This window comes from Vanessa cardui, chromosome 18, assembly GCF_905220365.1.
Source record: "Vanessa cardui chromosome 18, ilVanCard2.1, whole genome shotgun sequence".
In the NCBI taxonomy this organism is placed as follows: Eukaryota; Metazoa; Arthropoda; class Insecta; order Lepidoptera; family Nymphalidae; genus Vanessa; species Vanessa cardui.
The window spans coordinates 2,501-22,205 of record NC_061140.1 but is presented as its reverse complement, the minus strand read 5'-3'; the positions used below and the strand labels follow the sequence as shown (position 1 = coordinate 22,205).

Below are 19,705 nucleotides of genomic sequence, written 5' to 3'. Positions count from 1 at the left end.
CTCTCAACGCGACGAGGGAATTGCTCTACGATCAACAGCACAAACACGAACGTTTATTAGGTAGCCGATAATAACAAGACGATCTACTGTACTATACGCAGAATAAAATCACACAAGTTCCAGGGCCTAGCACAGTGAAATAGTAGGCAGAAAATTGTCAACCATTGCGTTTTCTGTTTTAAAGCTGTTCGGTGGTACCTGTGCTGATAAAAGTGAAAAAACATGTTAAATTATTTAAACACCAAACAAACTAAGTACCATATTTAGGTCGCAGTCTGATATAATTAATCAATAACTAACATTAGTCAACCCGGGCTTTTTATAAGTACTGGTGGATTACTAAACGACATAGAATCAAATACAAAGTTAAAACAGAATTGCTCATTTTTGAAGCTTGTTAGTGACGCCACTATTATTAAATCGATCGGCCGAGTTCCGATTGTTAAAGGTCTGAAATACCTAGATCATACTCTGAATGATGACTTAAATGTTGGTGGAGACGGAGCTCCGGTATTCTCTCGGTGCTGGCTAACATGATAGCGCTCAGTTTCGCATACTGCTTTCCGAGGTTGTATGGGTGTCCTTGTTCAAAGCTGTCTTATGGATAAGGTTTACCAAGTGCAGCTAAAATAATATAAGTATATTTCTTATGTTGACTGGACTTTTTTCCCATGATGATGACATAATACTATAAAATAACTAAAATATACAAGACGAGCGGTATCAATATCAGTTAGTTGTCTTTCTGTCGGGGGCGACAAATGAAGACTCCACTGAAGTAGAGAATCCATTTATATTCCTAAATACACCGTCGTAACTGCTACATCAAGACAGACACCGTTTAATGATGTACTTTAATTTCGCTTTTTAACATTACTTCGGGTAAAAAAGAAACGTTTTTGTTATATGAGCGTTCAAAAATCTAGCTTACCAGCAAGAAAAATCTACTAATAATTTGTTGTAAACTTGTAGTATTTTAGGATCTGACAACATTGTAATGGCCTCGATAACAGATTGACTCACTCGTATAAATGACGTTTGACAGTGACTGTTTCAAAAGGATAGAATTCTGCGCCATTTTGCGCACCATTGTTCTTGGGTGGGCACAATAAATTGAGTTTTATTGTCCTGACTGTATTCGATTACAGTCGGGTTACTAGTTTTTAATCTCACAGAAGCGAGAGAAGATCACACTACTGTCAGCAATGGGTCGGACTGCGTTTTGTGTGCCTCTGGCAATTCTATTTTTAGCAAGTGTAATTCCATCAAAAGCACAAAGTAAGTAATAAATTAATTTTATCATTTTAATCATAATTTATTATAATAATCCTAGATAAATGATGATCGTTACAGAGTTAATTGCATGTCGAAGTATTTTGTAGGTCAATGAAATTATGCCCTAGTTGAAGGTGTTGGACTGTTGGGTGATGTCATGAGTAGTATTGCTTTTCTCATGTTATTAAATTACTCCAATTTTTATAAGACCATGCAACGACCTTATCCCACTCCATTAGCGAAACCTTAGATCTGACATATATTTTTTATATTATTTTAATAAATGTAAGCAGTTGAAAGTAAAACATGATTTTAAATTATGTGTCAGCAAATGATCACATTCCATTCATCAATATATTAATTTATATCTGTCTATAGAAAATAAAATAGTGTTAAAGACAAACTGGTGTATTTGAGAGCAAAAGTTGATTCACAGAGGTTATTAAATTAACATAAATTAATTTCTTGAATGTTATTTTTATGCTAAAAAAATCAATAAGACTAAAAATGAAGATTTTTTTTAGATAATTGTCTTTAATGGATTCGTTACAATTTTTATGACCAATTGATAAAAGAACTTTAACTTGATTTCAAGTAAACCCTGTTATATAACATTATTATCTCGAAGTAAGAAATTCTCCCGACAGAGGGGTCGACAGATGCTATGGAACATCAAGGAACATCAAGTTAAGTTCATGTGACAGAATTGTTTCATTTGTTACTGCAGCTACAGATAGGCATCAATTTTTAGTGTAAATCTGCGCATGTTATTATCTTTTCTGATAGAGAGATAGCATTATCTTTTGTGTATCAAAGTCTTAACAAATACCGCAACTGGCTTTATTTGTTAGCTTTGCTCTTGTCTGCATGAGGCTCCCATTACTGGGACTTTCCCTTTGTTGTTTATCACATTCACCTTCAGAATTTTGCGACTTCAAAACAAGAAGTACATTGTACATTAATAATAATGTTGATCAAATAAAATTAATAGAAAATGAAATGTAGTTGCAAGTGATATGATTCATATTGAAATGTAGTGAAAGTAATTGTTACAATATATATAAATAAAAATCTATACACTCAAAGATCGCTAGATCATTTTTCTGATTGAAATAAAAAAAAACACATGAAACACAAATAACTACATGTTAATATCTTTGAATTAAATATGTTATGATCTTGGTTTAATTGTTATACATACTATGTAACAAAGTTGTTTTGCTACGGCTATATACTGTCATATTATACTTAAAATGTTATTGCAACCTGTCTGCCATTTCATAGGATATTTCAATATTATTCCTAAGAAGCGTTGTAATGAATTGTAGGTTTATAAAAGGAACTGTTAACTGTATGAAAATAACAGTCGCTACCAATTGTACTCTATCTAATTATTATTAATGAAAGGAGGACAAGGCATCGTCGAATGCAATTAAACCGTTCTGAATAATCGTTTATTGTCAATGAGGTAAATATCCGACAAGTAAAAACAAACGACTGTCGATAGTAGATCGATAGAGTTCATACGACCGATCGAAAGGAGCTCCTCACGCGAAACGAGTGAGAAATGCGTGCATAGGAAGGTAAACGCATACGCGTGTATGGGGAGCGTGACAGTAGCGAGAGAGCATCGTGCGCAGAGACGGAGGCGGCCGGCGAGGAGAGCCGCGTCACGGTGGCGGCCGGCGCGCCGCTGACGGTGGAGTGTCGGCTGCGGCCCGAGCAGCGCGCCGAGTGGCGCCGGGACGGCGGCGCGCCGCCGCCGGACCTGCGCGCGGCGCCCGAAGCGCCCGCCTCGGACGCGCGGCTGGCGGCGCGCCTGCGCGCCCCGGCCGCGCGCGCGCACCACGCCGGCCTGTACACGTGCAGCCGCGAGCGCGACCACCGCGTGCGCGTCGTGGTGCTGCCCGCCGCCGGTACCGCCGCATGCCGCTCCTCACCGCACCGTCTCCGCCGCTTTGCTGCTCGTGCTCGTGCGCGCCGCCCGGCTCCGGCTCCGGCGCCTCGCGCCCGAGCCGGGGTCGGACGGATCGGCATTATGTAGCTAGATTTCGATTTGCGACCACCGTCGGACATATTGTTTCTTCTGTAGTTTGGCGTATGGAACTGTAGTCAGTTGGCGTACCGTCTGTATCGTTGACGCATTAGTGCGACTGCTGCCCGTTAGAGCCAATATTTTTTTCGTAATTAGTCGTAGTGCTTTTCTCATTAGGTGGTCGATGTATTCGTTGGTTCTATATTTGAATGTTTCGTTATTATATCTATACAAGGCAGATCGAGACGCGACACAATGCGCGCGAGGCGTGCCGTCTTTACTTACCTGTGTGTGCGTGTCTGTCACTATCTTAACCAATTTTATTTGTAATCTTTAAACACCTTCTCAATTCTCTTAATACTACCTCTTGTTGTTCATTCGTTTTGGTATTACCGTGTATGTATGTTTTAATAACTCGATGTAAATACTTAATAATAGGAATTAAGTGTAACTGAATATCAATACGAGGTCTTCGCGCGACTCTAACACGTATGCCGTGGAGATAGATGCGGTCGCTGCCGCCGGTCGTTAACTATCGGCGCTGACACGAAGCAGGACGAGGTCGATCGATGCCATACGGAAGGCCGAGACGAGTGGAGCCATTTCAGAGCGACACCTTTCATAAAGTGCGCCTCACCTTCAATTGCTTAATTATTATCTGCATTAATCTTGAAAACGAGTATTTTTATCTTTCTTCAAAATATCTTATTCATTGATTACGCATTGCGACGCGTTGCCAATCGCGACTATCGCGTCGCCCTCGTTTTACGTGAACGCCGCACATGTACCTACTTGGCCGCACTATCATCTACAGCGCGCTACAATCGACGAAGATTAGCTTCGCTTCGTATCTTCGATTAAAGTAATTTGCTATAAAGCGTATTATTATCGAAGCCAAAGTATGCGCGGAATAATAATTCATGTTGCTGTATTTTAGGACATAAATATTTCACTTTACATGTACCCTAGATTATGTATTTGTTATCGCCTTTCATAAATTATCATTTTATTTCCAGTAGATAATTCTTATTTAATATTTTAATATTCTAGAAAGTTATGCGCAATGAGACTAAGAGGTAGATATATTAGTTTAACAGTAGGAAATGTATGTATGTTAGCTTCATAACTACGCTGCCCGGGCAACTGTAATCTAAGCAATATTTGATAACGATGCTTGTTAGCAGCTGGCTGTCGAATCTGAAGCGCTCTGAGCGAGACGCGGTCTCCAAAGTACGATTCGACAGTCCCAGCAATTAACTAAGACACAAATGAAATATTGATTTGTTTTTAATGCACTACTTTAACACTAACTGACTTACTAATAACGAATGTTCTGTGTAAGAGGTCATTATTTTTTCTTTTGATTTGGGAATATACTTGCGATATATAAACAAATCAATATTTATGAGAAATCAAACGTTTAGAGACTTTCGATGGTTTGAAATCCTCGTAATGCCGTGTGACCATTGACACAGGGGGCAGCTTACGTGCCTCCTGCGTCGAGGGTTGCGTATCTAATTGGCGTTCTTGAAATAATTGTATCGTAGAGGAATATGATGCATGGTGTAAGGAATATATCGTGTTCGTAGTATTAGTATACAAGTGGATCTATTTGATACACAGTGTGTGCTACGCGCGCGCTCGGTGTAGAGCTCGGCCGCCATCATTGAGATATCCATATGATGAGATGAGATATGATCCATTTCGGGTGTATGAAGCCCGGATGTTTGATCATCCTTAGCACAGTGTATCATATCACTAAAGTAGGATATCCAGATTCAGCATTCGCGAGCACATTCAAGTGTTCGCCGTCGGCCTCACGTGCCCAACACACGGGACGTGGAGTCACTGGCGGCAGAGAGTGACGTGTGCGCGTGTTGCAGGCGACGCGCCCGCGCCCGTCACCGCGCCCGCGCCCGCCTCCGCGCCCGCCTCCGCCGCCGCCCCCAGCGAGGACCTGCCCGAGCTGCTGTACGACGTGAGGGGTAACTTCTCCCTTCACTGCCAGCTGCCCAATGACAACAGTCTCGCCTACGTTTGGTAAGTCTCGAGAGCGACTTCAATGTTGGACCTCTCATGAGATATTGACAAAGAGGTACAATACTGTAGTATTCTTTTATTAATTTAAAATTTAAACATATATCTATTAAAAAACACTGCATCAAAATCCGTTGCCTGGTTTCAAAGATCTAAGCATACACAAGGACAGTAGCGGGAATCGGCTTTGTTTTCTGCTATATAGTGATACGAGTTCAAATATTATGTTAAGGTTGATAATAAAACTGTAAACGATTAACTCATTGTCAGTTTCTTATTTATCTTAAAAATATATTTTTCTATAAATGTTGGTTTCAACGCGTAATGAATATATATTTATCATTATCAGTTAACAGAGTAAATATTTCGAGGGTCAGACGTATAAATTATCTTAATTTTATATTTAGATAACGAGTGACGCACAGACGCAGTAATGAACCGTTTCCGTGTGTTGTAATTGACGCAAACACCGCAGCGGCGCTGCGTAATGCGTGTAATGCGTGTGACGTGACGCCGACGGCCTTTGCAGGAAGAAGAACGAGACCGCCATCGAGCAGGTGTGGGAGCTGAAGGAGCGCTACCAGCTGGAGCGCGGCGGCGCCGAGTTCCGCGTGGCGCGCGCCTACGAGGACGACTTCGGCAACTACTCGTGCGCGCTCGCCGGCGCCGCGCGCGAGCAGCGCTGGGCCGTGCGCGGCCGCCCGCACCTCAAGCTGCCCGCCAACACCAACGTCGTCGAGGGCCAGAAGCTCAAGCTCGTGTGCAAGGTCGTGGGCAAGCCGTACGCGCGCGTCACCTGGGGCTACACCAACGCCAGCGAGCCCGACGCCAACTACACGGACGCCGCCGAGGTGCTCGGCTCGCGCGCCTCGCTGGCCGACAGCGAGCAGGGCGTGCCCGACGGCGTGCTGCTGCTGGACGAGGCGCAGCGCTCCGACGCGGGCCGCTACCGCTGCGGCGCGCCGGGCGCGCTGGCGCCGGCCGTCACCACGCTGCGCGTCAAGGACATGTACGCCGCGCTCTGGCCCTTCCTCGGCATCTGCGCCGAGGTCTTCGTGCTCTGCGCCATCATCCTCGTCTACGAGAAGCGCCGCACCAAGCCCGAGCTCGACGACTCGGACACCGACAACCACGACCAGTGAGTATCAACCCCTCTCCGCCCCCCTCCTCCCGAGCCTTTAGCCGCCCGCTCCCACTGACGAGGTCCCGTTGTGTTGCAGGAAGAAGTCGTAAGCGCGTCCCACAGTGCGCGCAGGGAGCCGCGGCTGAGCGCCGCCGCCGCTACTCGCGAGATTTTAAGTTTGTAACGAGTTTACCAAAAAGTTGTTTGTTATTTAGTTGAAATATGCGATCCGCGAGTGCCGACCGCCGACGTGTCCGCGACTCGCGACACTTGTACATTCATAATTTCTATTCAAATTTTATTTAAGTTAATATTATAATCTTTACTCGACACGAAAGTAGTTATTTTAATATACTAATGCTTTTATTACCTACCATTATTTCTGCCTGTGTATATTTTCTTAGCCTATGTAAGATTTGTGTATGTATATACAATTAAAATTACTCGCCAACTCCCCGACGGCCGCGCGAGGTCTCGGCGCGCCGGCGGTCTCCTGTACAGAAGCTTAACTTCGATTCAGTTCGATCGAGAGAAGCCGACCCGGTGACCCGCGCGGCCACTAACGTTTTTTCGAATTTAATTTTGTAAGTGCGTGTAGAGCTTTTTGTTTTTAGAGGATATTTAACAAAACTGGAATGTAAATGTTTGTAAATTATCGAATTCCGAGGAATAAATCTATAACTTGTAAGTAATAATGCTCAGTGCGAACGCGCCGCGCGCCGGCCGCCGGGCGCCGCGGGGCAGGCGCGGGGGCGGCGCGCGGGGGGTGCGCGGCGGCGCGCGACTTACGCGTTGCGAACGTGATGTACAATCTATTGTGTTTCCAATAAATTATTCCGGTTAATGGCGTTTTATTTATTTGTCTCATTTAATAAAAGTTTAAACGTAGAAAAGTTATGAATGTTTTATCGTGTTAATTTTTATTTTATTTTATTAATATCAACATCATGAGCCCGTAAATTTTCCACTTCTGGTCTCCTCTCCCCTTGAGAAGGTTTGGAACATATTCCACCACGCTGTTCCAATGCGAGTTGGTGGAATACATATGTGGCAGAATTCTATGAAATTAGACACCTACAGGTTTCCTAACGATGTTTTCCTTCACCGCCGAGCACGATATGAATTATGAACAAAAATAAAGCACATGAATATTCAGCGATGCTTTCCTGGGTTTGAACCAGCGATCATCGGTTAGGATGCATGCAGCCTAACCAATAGGCCATCTTGGCATCCTCTTCGTGTTCGTGACTCTTCGTGTTAGTATGGTAAATTGTAGTTCAACGAACTGGCACTAGATAGCGCTCATGAACTTCTAGGGTGCAGCACAGTTCTGCTTATAAGTCCTATTATACTTAATCATATCATATATATATATATATCATAAACCTATACATACACAATATAACATAACATAATAAACACGGTTTGTAGTGCCGACGACTAGGTGGCGTTGTACTCTAATCTTAGTTCGCGCAAGATTGGTTTATGTTGTTGGACGATACATTTCTTTCCCTTGTTAATATAGAAGTTTTTCAGCAGTGTCACTTTATTTACATACATTTACATTTTTAAAGGTATTAACTCAAACTCAAATTCCTTTATTCAATATAGAAGCATTACACTTACTTATTGATTGTCAAATAAACACTACCACCGATTCGGAAAAAGGAACACCCTGACCAGAGAAGAACCGGCGAAAGAAACTCAGCGGGTCATTTTTTTTTGTCAAATTAATAAGAAACATAGTAGTATAGGATTAGAAATAGCCAGGAGGTATGGTAACCCTTTGCACACAAGCGTTCCTTAACAATTTTTTTTAATTTGGCAAGAGAAGCATTTTGAGCGCTTTCTGGGATCCTGTTGTAGAAGCGTATACATTGCCCCACAAAAGAGTTACTGACTCTATGCAGTCGAGTAACAGGAGTAACAAGATTGTGTTTGTTCCTTGTACCAATGTTATGAGAATCACATTTTCTCATAAAAACATTAATATTTTTCCGTACATACAAAACATTACAAAATATGTATTGAGAAGCAACAGTCAATATCTTAATTTATTTAAATCTATACTTTAATGATTCCTTGGCTCCTAGGTTGTAAATTGCGCGAATAGCCCTCTTCTGCAGCACAAATATAGTTTGGATAGCGACTGCGTTACCCCAAAGCATAATACCGTAGGACATTATACCGTGATAGTAACTGAAATATACTAGTCGAGCTGTATCAACATCAGTAATTAATCAATTTTTTTTTGACCGCGAATGCCACAGAACTCAGTCTACCCGCCAATCCGTTTATATGGGGGAGCCACTGTAACTGTTGTTGTTGTTTCAACTGGATCCATCGATTCCCCATTGATAAGTTCATCGGGTTTTACATTTTGCACATTTGGTGTGCTAAATTTTAATTTTTTAAATTCAGTCTAAGATATTTACGCTAAACCAATGTACTATATCGGACATTGCATTGTTTACATCGTCATACTGAACCTGTTTCCTATTAATTTTAAAAACCAAAGAGGTATCATCAGCAAACAATACTATATCATGTTTGTTCACAACAAGAAAGGGCAAGTCATTTATGTATATGAGGAATAGAAAAGGTCCAAGAATTGATCCTTGTGGGACCCCCATACCAACTGAGTCCCCAGGAGACCTTGTCCCTTTAACGTCAACCCTCTGAATTCTATTGTTAAGATAAGATAAGTCAGAAGGTCGAGTGTATGTATAGTGTCTACGTCGGTCATTAAATTCTGGACATAAAAATCGTGAATGACGATCTTACTAATTTTACAACAGCATTCGATTCCTATCTGCTTTAGGCACCGGCCAGCAAGAAACAATATGTGTATGCAATATACTTCGCAGTGGAAAAATCTGATCGGTTTTAATGGATTGTTACCCCGTACAGTATTTTCGTTTGAAAAAATAAATTTTGAAATTTTATTGGAATTAAATTAATTTATTTAGAAATTAAGAGCGTAGCTTGTAAGCGTGGGAATTTATTTTCGAACATACACATAGGCATTTTAAAATAATAAATTTTCATTGCACGGTATATCGTACACATCCCCGGAAAAAATTAGTTGCTTTTTGTCGGTGCATCGAATAAATTACATTTTCTTTGCGGGTTCACAACGTAGGATTTATAAAAATACATTTAAATACGTCTCGTCTAAATAAATAATTATTATTTTGAGAATATTTTAAGCTTGGTAGATATATCAAATAATAGCGTAGACACATTAAACAATCACTTATATTTGCAAGGGAAGCGGAAACCTTTTCAAATCAAGCATAACCAGTACCTTTTCGATATAAAACCAGACGCAGCAGTCTCATTTATATTCAGGTCTTCACAATTTTGTATTTCTAATTCGACATAACAAATTTTGCGCATTAATTAAGACACAATTTACACAGGTAAATTCATAACGCAAATTTATTTTTCTTTTAAAAGTTGTCGAATTGTGATTTGTGATTTTCTGTAATTGCTCGTAAGAGTGTAAAGGAGTGCCACTTCATCTCAGTGCCCCAAGTCATCCTCACCTGCACGTGGTGCACCCTGACCTACGAGGCCCTGGTGACCGATTGATGGCGGTATAACCATCTGAAACAGCCCAAATAAGTGATAGAGACCGGTGACGGGCAGCAACGTCACCTATTCGAGAAGTAACGTGATTTTCAGCCCGTACGCCAACCTTGGCGACTATACTAAATATAGAGGCCCTTGGCCCTTTACTAAATATAGAGGAGCCTATATCGAGAAGAGCACTTTCAAGGCTAACGTGCTTGTGATTCGTGAATAGTAGTAGAATATGACAAGCAAATAGGGGCTTCTTCCCAACTTAATATCTGAAACTTAGTTTTTACTTATTCCAGTTGTTCAATTAAATTATATTTAAATTGTATTGTAATTTTAAGTACGCTATTGCTTTTGTCGATGTCTCGATGTACCTTCTCTATTTTTCAAATGGATCCATTCACTAGTCTCTTGCTGTCATCAGCATCGTTGCTCGATACTCTTCTTCCAAGCAATAAGGATCCCCGCTTGGAGCGCTGAGTACATACTCAAATCATCTCACTTACGACATACATATTCTACTACAGTCTCACGAAATGTATTTATAAAGAATATGCAATTGAATGGAAACTTTGTCGACTTTGAAGTCAAAATAACGCGCGGTTTTCGACATATTTGTAGGTGACTAAGGGCTTTCATTGGAAGGTATTGAAATATTTCTCTGCGTGCTCGGACACGTTCGTCAACATTTTATCGCAACGCTTCTATCTCGGTACTCCGGCGTCGTGTCACACGCCATGTATTGAAATGCTTATTATTATTATTTTTATAAGCATAATGATTTTACTCCATTGATGTTTGCTAATAATGAAAACAATAAATCAATACAAAATCCCAGTTAGTAAGGTGATAAATAAGTGCGAAAACGGAATTATTTAAATAAAAAAAAATAGGTGGTAATCAACTCGTTATATATTCACGTTAAAACATACTCGTAAGTTTTTATTAAAGGTTCTTACATCATTTTTTACAGTTATTACAGTAACAGGCTCTATAAGAGGAACACCTCTATAAAGTGTTCCTAATATAACCAATAAAATGAAAAATTATAACTAAATGATAAAAAAAATTACCAGTTTCAGATTTTTCCCTTTGTATTCGCCTAATTATCTACCTGTATGCCAAATGGGAAATAGTTTTGCTTTATAGGTCAGTCAGTGATAAAAGTGACGATTTTTGGCCATTAATATCTCGCAAGACTCAATATATTTTCCAAATTTGACACAAATGGTTCGTGTAAAATTACACACGGTGCTACTCGCCAGTTCTGTCACCTGAACTTGGCTGACACGCTACCGCGTGTTTAGATGTTCGGCTCGAAATAAAAACGGACTTGCTCTCACCTTGAGCTCTGGGGAGGGCCTGAAGATTTATTGACAGCGATGTTGAATAAAAAATCAAAACCGTCAAATGATTTTGTCCTTACTAAAATGTATGGACGCAGAATGCAATAAAGTAAGCAATATTTACATAAAAAGTACTATAATATTGAGTAATATATAAAATCGAATGCGGTACACTTATTATTTACACTATTTAACCAAAAATACATGAATAAACTAGCATTTAAATAGCTCAGAAAAGCCAAATAGAAAATGTCGATTTCAGTGTTTGGAGTGGTGTTGACGATGAATATGCTAGGTTATTGATGTATATTTTAGATATGTTATGATGTGAAACTTGAGACATAGGTATCTATTAAGATACTGAATGTAATTTTGTATCCATATTCGATGCTCCAGTCTTCAGATATTTAAAAAATAGTAAGTGCTATTTTAGCGTCCCGTAAGGATTGTCTTCTTAACTAAAATTTTTGATTTGGATTTTGGGTTCACAATGAAATTAGTTTCATATTCTCTTAGCATAGTGATTATAATTAAAAAATTTCAAAGAACGTCACAATACGTTTGAACTTTTTTTTACCTTTGAAGAGAATATCTTAGGAATATTCAAGTAAATTTGTATTAAACGATTTTATTTTAGTGTTACTTTTAATAAAAGGTAATTAATGCAATGAGACCTTCTTTCACAATTAATTAACGTAAAGTAATATTAGAAAATAATTTTACTAAACAATGTTTACGAGTTTACTGCCACTCTCCGTGTAAAGTATCGTTAGGGTAAAAACGGGATATTAATTTTATAGGTATTCAAATAACTGCGAAATAACTCTACAAGATGATCAGAAAAGTTCATGCATAGTGCGATTGCCTCGTCAGGGAAAAAAATCTTCAATTTACGTTGTAGAAAATTTGACTCCGGAAAACAGGGCTCTTCATGCCGCTGCAAGAATTAAAGCCCAGGAACTCTCTTATAGATATGTATGGGTGCGGAACGGTAGAATATTTATGCGTAAATCTGATGGTGCCAAATTCATCTTAATACAATGTCTTGTATTAAGATGAAATTGGCCTTAGCCTTAAAAAACCTAACTTAGTTTAAATATAAGTATATACTTATATTTATTGACAATGTTTTGGCCTAAAAACATTTTTATTCGATAATCTAAAAATATATTATCAAAATGTTAGGGGCTTAAGGACTAAAACTAATGATTTTTTTTTGTAATTTAGTGTGTAGTGACTTCGATATTATAATTCTGACTGAAACATGGTTGAACAGTAGCATCTTCGATTCGGAACTCTTTGACCATCGCTACGTGGTGTATAGAAGGGATCGAGAGACTTCTGGTTTTCATCCTAAAAAGAATGGCGGAGGCGTTCTTATTGCAATATCCACAAATATTGATTCTAAACGTCTTCAAACATGCGAGTCGAAATGTGAGGATTTATGGGTATCGCTTGGCGTGACGAATAAAAACGGTACAAATGTGCCTCTGCTTATTTGCGCTGTATATCTTCCTCCTCCGCTTCAAAAGCATGTTCTTGACGAATTCATTGACAGCTCGAATCGTGTGTTTGATATTTATAATTCCAATAACATCTTAATTGCTGGCGACTTTAATCTGGGGAATATTACTTGGTCTCTCAACTCTATTTCTTATAACAACACTAGTATAATGAACAATAAATTGATTGACTTTATTTCGCTAAATTCACTTTGTCAATATAATGATGTACTTAATAATTATAACAAATGCTTGGATTTAATCCTTTGCAATACTCAAGTTACTGAATTAATAGCTAGCGCCTCGCCGCTTTCGATAACAGACTCGCATCATCCTCCTTTGCAAATGTTGTTGCCATTTAGAACATCTAAAAACTTATCCTACAATACTGATGCACGGTTCTGTTTCATTAAAGCAGACTTTGATAGTATAATTAATGAACTCAACAACATTTGCTGGGATGATGCTTTGTGTGGCTACAATTCAGTCGACGGCATGATTTCTGCTTTTTATAATATCTTGCATGGTATCATTTCTAAATACGTACCTAAATATAAAAATAAAAACAGCAAATATCCAATTTGGTACTCTTACGCTCTAAAAAACTCATTGAAAGAGAAGTATAAATTTAGGATGAAACTGCGCGCTTATAACAATAATCCTTTAGACCAATTAACTTTTACGCTATTAAAAAAGAGATGTGCAATTTTAATGTCGTCTAGTTATAAAGAATATAGAACACGCCTGGAGTCTCTTTTACGATCTAATCCAAAAAATTTCTGGTCTTTTTATAAAAAGAAAAAAAGTAGTAATAGTATGTATCCGGCTCAAATGACTTTGAATGATGATACTGCTTCCAATGGCCCTGATATTTGCAACTTATTTGTGAGACACTTCAAATCGGTTTTCTGCGAGGAATATGCCCACTCACACGACTCGCCTAATTCGATAGGCGACAAAACGGTTAATAACGTTTGTAACATCTATGTCACTCCAATTATGGTACTCAATGTTATAAAAAGAATGGATCCCCATAAAGGAGCAGGAGCAGATGGTATACCTGCATTATTTGTTAAAAAATGCGCATCTGTATTAGCATATCCTCTTTCCATCATTTTTGACAAATCTTTATCTACAGGCACTTTTCCGTCAGCCTGGAAGAAATCTTTAATTGTTCCACTATTAAAAAATGGAAATGCTGAATTAATCTGCAATTATAGACCGATTTCTATTCTCGTTACATTTGCAAAAATTTTTGAGAAAATAGTATATCCTGTCTTAGAATGGCATTTCAAACAGGTAATTACCCCATTTCAGCACGGTTTTTTTCAGTCGTAGATCGACGTCGACAAATTTAATATCTTTTACCGACCTTGTTACCACTGCAGTAGATTCACGCCAGCTTGTTGATGTCTTCTACACTGATTTTAGTAAAGCATTCGATAAGGTCCCTCATACTATATTACTCAAAAAGTTATCCGAATATGGTATCCTCGGTCGTTTGCTTGACTGGTTCAAATCCTACCTTGACAATAGGGAATCCGTAATAGTAGTTAATGGATATGAATCTAAACCATTTAAAACACTTTCTGGAGTACCACAAGGGTCTCATTTAGGTCCTATATTATTTAACATATTCATTAACGACATATGCGACTGTTTCTGTAATTCTAATTATTTCTTATTTGCTGACGATCTTAAATTTCTTCGTATCATCTCCTCCTCCAACGACGTTGAGTTGCTCCAATGCGATTTAAATCGATTAAGTAACTGGTGTGACAAAAATGGAATGAGTCTCAATGTTAGCAAGTGTCATCTGGTCAGTTTCAGCAGATTGAAATCCACTCCACAAAGATCATATACACTTAAAAATATCTGTTTACGAGAATTGACTGAGATTCGTGATCTAGGCATCATTATTGACAAAAAATTACGTTTTCACACTCATATTGATTCCATTTGTTCAAAAGGATTTAAAAGTCTTGGTTTCATTTTACGCAATTGTAGTGATCTGAAAAATCCTTCGACTTTGATCACATTGTACAACGCTTTTGTCCGTAGTGGTCTTTAGTATGGCAGTGTAGTCTGGAACCCGCACTACGATGTTTACGTCAAAAGGTTGGAAAGCATTCAAAAACGTTTCTTATGGCATCTCTGCTTTAAATTCGGCTTAGCAAAAAAACTCCCTAATTACAAAGATCGAATAGCCTTTTTCAAAATGAACACCCTTGCCGATCGAAGACGCTTACTGGACAACATGTTTATCTATAGACTAATTAATGGCACTTTGGATTGTCCAGACTTATTATCGCGGATACATATTTCTGCACCTTCCAAGTCATTACGCACTAGCAAACGCACGATTTTTTCAGAGCATATGTCTAAATCTAATTTGGGTCATTACTCCCCTCTGAATAGAATTATGAGAGCCTATAACTCAATAAGCGGAGACAAAGATTTAGATATTTTCGGTAAAAAAAAAAAAAAAAAAAATTAAAAATAAAATATTAATTGTAAATACTCAAAATTGTTTAGTTTAGATAGTTTACTTATGTTATCCTTATTTTAATTTATTGTTGTTATGTAAATAGTCTTTAATTAGCTTTTTTTACCTTCTATTTGTTGTCGCTTAACTTTAATTCTGTGCATGCTGTTATCACCTATAAGTAAGATACCACTAGTCTTATTTTTTATTTATGTATTTGGAATTTTTTTAGTGTGTATTTTGTTGGTGATCTAATAAATAAATAAAAATAAAAATTACTCAAGGGAAACAATATGTTTATTTTTTAAGTAACTATAGACATTCATTTTATTTATTTTGTAAAGATGGATGATGCGTATCGGATAGTCGTATTTTGTACCTAATAATTAACAATTTAAAATCTGAAATAAATAATTTATAATAGTACAGAAAAATAATTATTATTTTACTACTACCCATTTATTTATTTATTTTTTATTGGAATGAAATTGAAAATAATAACTTATCGGGCCTGTTGCTAAAAGGGGTTAAAATGCATTTTACAGCACAATATATAACGCAACCAACATGTTGCTTTTTAATGAGCTTAGAGATAAGGCAGAACTTATTAAAAAACTATTGAACTGTCATTTTATAGAATAGGCTATTAATAAACATAGTAAAAGTTTTTTTTTTTATACTATGAAATGATTTTAAGCGTATCGCCATCTATCGGCAATTGTTGTAAGATATTAAATTTTATAATTTGTTAATCATTATGTTAATCTTTATATTTTAATAAACAAATGTCTAAAACATTTAAGATTTACATTTAAATTGTTATTTGTCAATATTCTGATATGTATGAAGCTTAAGTATCTATAAGAATTTTATTTGATTGTTCAAAATTTTGAAACTTACCTATCAAGATATTTTAAATTCAATGTTATTGTTTAAAAAAAAATCAATGTTGTCCTTGTAATATTCAAAATAAAATTTAATTTCGTCAAGATCCTATTTGCAGAGCTAAATATAATGATGTAACTCAGACTGTAATAAAAAATTGGTTAATTATTGAGAGTTATATGTAATAGAAAGATTCAAATAAAAAAACATTTTTAATATTTAATTACATTGCCAGAATCATTTTTTTAGTGATTCCAATAGTTTGATATAATATATATGTTGATATTTTGGGTATCCTCAATAAGTATCCTAATTAATTTGATGTTACGCATATCGCAGTGCTGCCAACAGTACGATTTAAATCATATTTATACACCTTTTTAGCTGTTCTATGATGAACAATCGATTAATCGAAGTCGATGGCAGGCAAAGGAAACGGGTATTTTTATATCAAGGGATTCAAGGGATTATGTATTTAAATTTAACACTAGGTTTTGTTTTATTTTCTTCTTTTTTTTTTGTCGTCCTCACGATTAGTACGTTGATTAATACGATCTATCCATGTTACGATCCGCTGTTTCAAAAAATTAAGTTGGCAAGATTGGTTTGGCAGTTCGCGATCATACTTCCAGGAAAGACGCTGCGTCGCAAGAACGATTTTATTACTACTAAAGTAAGAAAAGTTTCGCTGCTAAATCGAATGAGTATCCCAGTGACTTAATCTGTGGGTGAAAGGTGTAACATGTGTTGAAAAATAACGAAATGCGTTGTGAGTACCAATTCAATTTTATTATGATAAGTAAAATGTCAAAATAAAAATACGAGTATAACACGTTTTTTTTTTCTTTTTTTTTTTTTTTTTTCTTTCCCTCTTTGCTAGGTTTCTTACTCAAGGTGGCCTTATTACCTACGTTGCGCTCGTCGACTGCCAAGAGTTCTCCTCAGTCAGGTAGTTAGGTAGGTAGGTAGGTAGGTAGGTAGGTAGGTAGGTAGGTAGGTAGGTAGGTAGGTAGGTAGGTAGGTAGGTAGGTAGGTAGGTAGGTAGGTAGGTAGGTAGGTAGGTAGGTAGGTAGGTAGGTAGGTAGGTAGGTAGGTAGGTAGGTAGGTAGGTAGGTAGGTAGGTAGGTAGGTAGGTAGGTAGGTAGGTAGGTAGGTAGGTAGGTAGGTAGGTAGGTAGGTAGGTAGGTAGGTAGGTAGGTAGGTAGGTAGGTAGGTAGGTAGGTAGGTAGGTAGGTAGGTAGGTAGGTAGGTAGGTAGGTAGGTAGGTAGGTAGGTAGGTAGGTAGGTAGGTAGGTAGGTAGGTAGGTAGGTAGGTAGGTAGGTAGGTAGGTAGGTAGGTAGGTAGGTAGGTAGGTAGGTAGGTAGGTAGGTAGGTAGGTAGGTAGGTAGGTAGGTAGGTAGGTAGGTAGGTAGGTAGGTAGGTAGGTAGGTAGGTAGGTAGGTAGGTAGGTAGGTAGGTAGGTAGGTAGGTAGGTAGGTAGGTAGGTAGGTAGGTAGGTAGGTAGGTAGGTAGGTAGGTAGGTAGGTAGGTAGGTAGGTAGGTAGGTAGGTAGGTAGGTAGGTAGGTAGGTAGGTAGGTAGGTAGGTAGGTAGGTAGGTAGGTAGGTAGGTAGGTAGGTAGGTAGGTAGGTAGGTAGGTAGGTAGGTAGGTAGGTAGGTAGGTAGGTAGGTAGGTAGGTAGGTAGGTAGGTAGGTAGGTAGGTAGGTAGGTAGGTAGGTAGGTAGGTAGGTAGGTAGGTAGGTAGGTAGGTAGGTAGGTAGGTAGGTAGGTAGGTAGGTAGGTAGGTAGGTAGGTAGGTAGGTAGGTAGGTAGGTAGGTAGGTAGGTAGGTAGGTAGGTAGGTAGGTAGGTAGGTAGGTAGGTAGGTAGGTAGGTAGGTAGGTAGGTAGGTAGGTAGGTAGGTAGGTAGGTAGGTAGGTAGGTAGGTAGGTAGGTAGGTAGGTAGGTAGGTAGGTAGGTAGGTAGGTAGGTAGGTAGGTAGGTAGGTAGGTAGGTAGGTAGGTAGGTAGGTAGGTAGGTAGGTAGGTAGGTAGGTAGGTAGGTAGGTAGGTAGGTAGGTAGGTAGGTAGGTAGGTAGGTAGGTAGGTAGGTAGGTAGGTAGGTAGGTAGGTAGGTAGGTAGGTAGGTAGGTAGGTAGGTAGGTAGGTAGGTAGGTAGGTAGGTAGGTAGGTAGGTAGGTAGGTAGGTAGGTAGGTAGGTAGGTAGGTAGGTAGGTAGGTAGGTAGGTAGGTAGGTAGGTAGGTAGGTAGGTAGGTAGGTAGGTAGGTAGGTAGGTAGGTAGGTAGGTAGGTAGGTAGGTAGGTAGGTAGGTAGGTAGGTAGGTAGGTAGGTAGGTTAGGTTAGGTTAGGTTAGGTTAGGTTAGGTTAGGTTAGGTTAGGTTAGGTTAGGTTAGGTTAGGTTAGGTTAGGTTAGGTTAGGTTAGGTTAGGTTAGGTTAGGTTAGGTTAGGTTAGGTTAGGTTAGTGGCGGAGTGGGAGACGCGCTTGGCGCGACCCACGGCAGGGCAAGCCGTCGCTATTGCGGCGGTGAGGCCCGTTTTGAAGGAGTGGCTCACCAGGAGCCACGGCGCCCTCAGCTTCCGGCTGACGCAGGTGCTTACTGGACACGGATGCTTCGGTAGGTACCTGTGTCGCATAGGTCGGGAGCCGACGTCCCAGTGCCACCATTGTGGCGATGGTCGCGACGATACGGCGTTGCACACGTTGGCGGAGTGCCCAGCATGGGCTGAGCAGCGCCGTGACCTCGTCGCGGCCGTCGGTGTCGCTGCGGGGAACCTCTCGCTTCCGGCCGTCGTCTCTGCGATGGTGCGGAGCGAGGCAGGGTGGAGCGCCGTCGCCACCTTCTGCGAGGAAGTGATGCTCGCAAAGGAGGCGGCGGAAAGGGAGAGAGAGGCTGCCTCCTCTCTCCCCTCCCGCAGCAGACGAACTGGGCGTCGCAGGGTGGTCGCCGACTTACGACCACCCTAGGGCGTGGCCTGCGGACGGCAGACTCGGGGCGTCTCGCCGTCCGACCAGCAACAGGCCTCGAGGCGGCGGCGTCGTGTTCCGCACGCGCGCCTCGTAGTGGAGTCCTGCGGCCGGGTGGACAGCCGCAGTGATTGACGGGGCACGCCTGACTCTTTACATCAGGCGTGCCAACGCCCGTCGGAGGGGTGCGACGAATGCTTCGGCGATACCCGCCCCTCCGACCCATGGGCACGTGGAGGACACGGGTTGGGTTTTAGTCAGTAGGAGTCTGACAGTACCCTTCGCTCTTCCCCCAGAGCGGAGGGTCTCCATGATGGATTTCCCAACCATAAAAAAAAAAAAAAAAAAAAAAAAGGTTAGGTTAGGTTAGGTTAGGTTAGGTTAGGTTAGGTTAGGTTAGGTTAGGTTAGGTTAGGTTAGGTTAGGTTAGGTTAGGTTAGGTTAGGTTAGGTTAGGTTAGGTTAGGTTA

General features: G+C 39.8%; 1 protein-coding gene across 1 annotated transcript; it reads left to right on the top strand.

Moving 5' to 3' along the window:
- Positions 1-1,020: 1,020 nt before the first annotated feature.
- Positions 1,021-7,314, top strand: LOC124537177 (basigin). Its single transcript, XM_047113900.1, has 4 exons — positions 1,021-1,278; positions 5,194-5,350; positions 5,877-6,485; positions 6,568-7,314. Exons 1-4 carry the CDS (start codon positions 1,206-1,208, stop codon positions 6,578-6,580), a joined length of 852 nt encoding a protein of 283 aa, XP_046969856.1. The 5' UTR covers positions 1,021-1,205; the 3' UTR covers positions 6,581-7,314.
- The last annotated feature ends 12,391 nt before the right edge of the window (positions 7,315-19,705 follow it).

Excerpts from the sequence above, each read along its gene's own strand:
- LOC124537177 (XM_047113900.1), top strand. The coding sequence starts at position 1,206 with ATGGGTCGGACTGCGTTTTGTGTGCCTCTGGCAATTCTATTTTTAGCA. Across the intron at positions 1,279-5,193 it reads AATTCCATCAAAAGCACAAA|GCGACGCGCCCGCGCCCGTC; the intron begins GTAAGTAATAAA and ends CGCGTGTTGCAG. Across the intron at positions 5,351-5,876 it reads AACAGTCTCGCCTACGTTTG|GAAGAAGAACGAGACCGCCA; the intron begins GTAAGTCTCGAG and ends CGGCCTTTGCAG.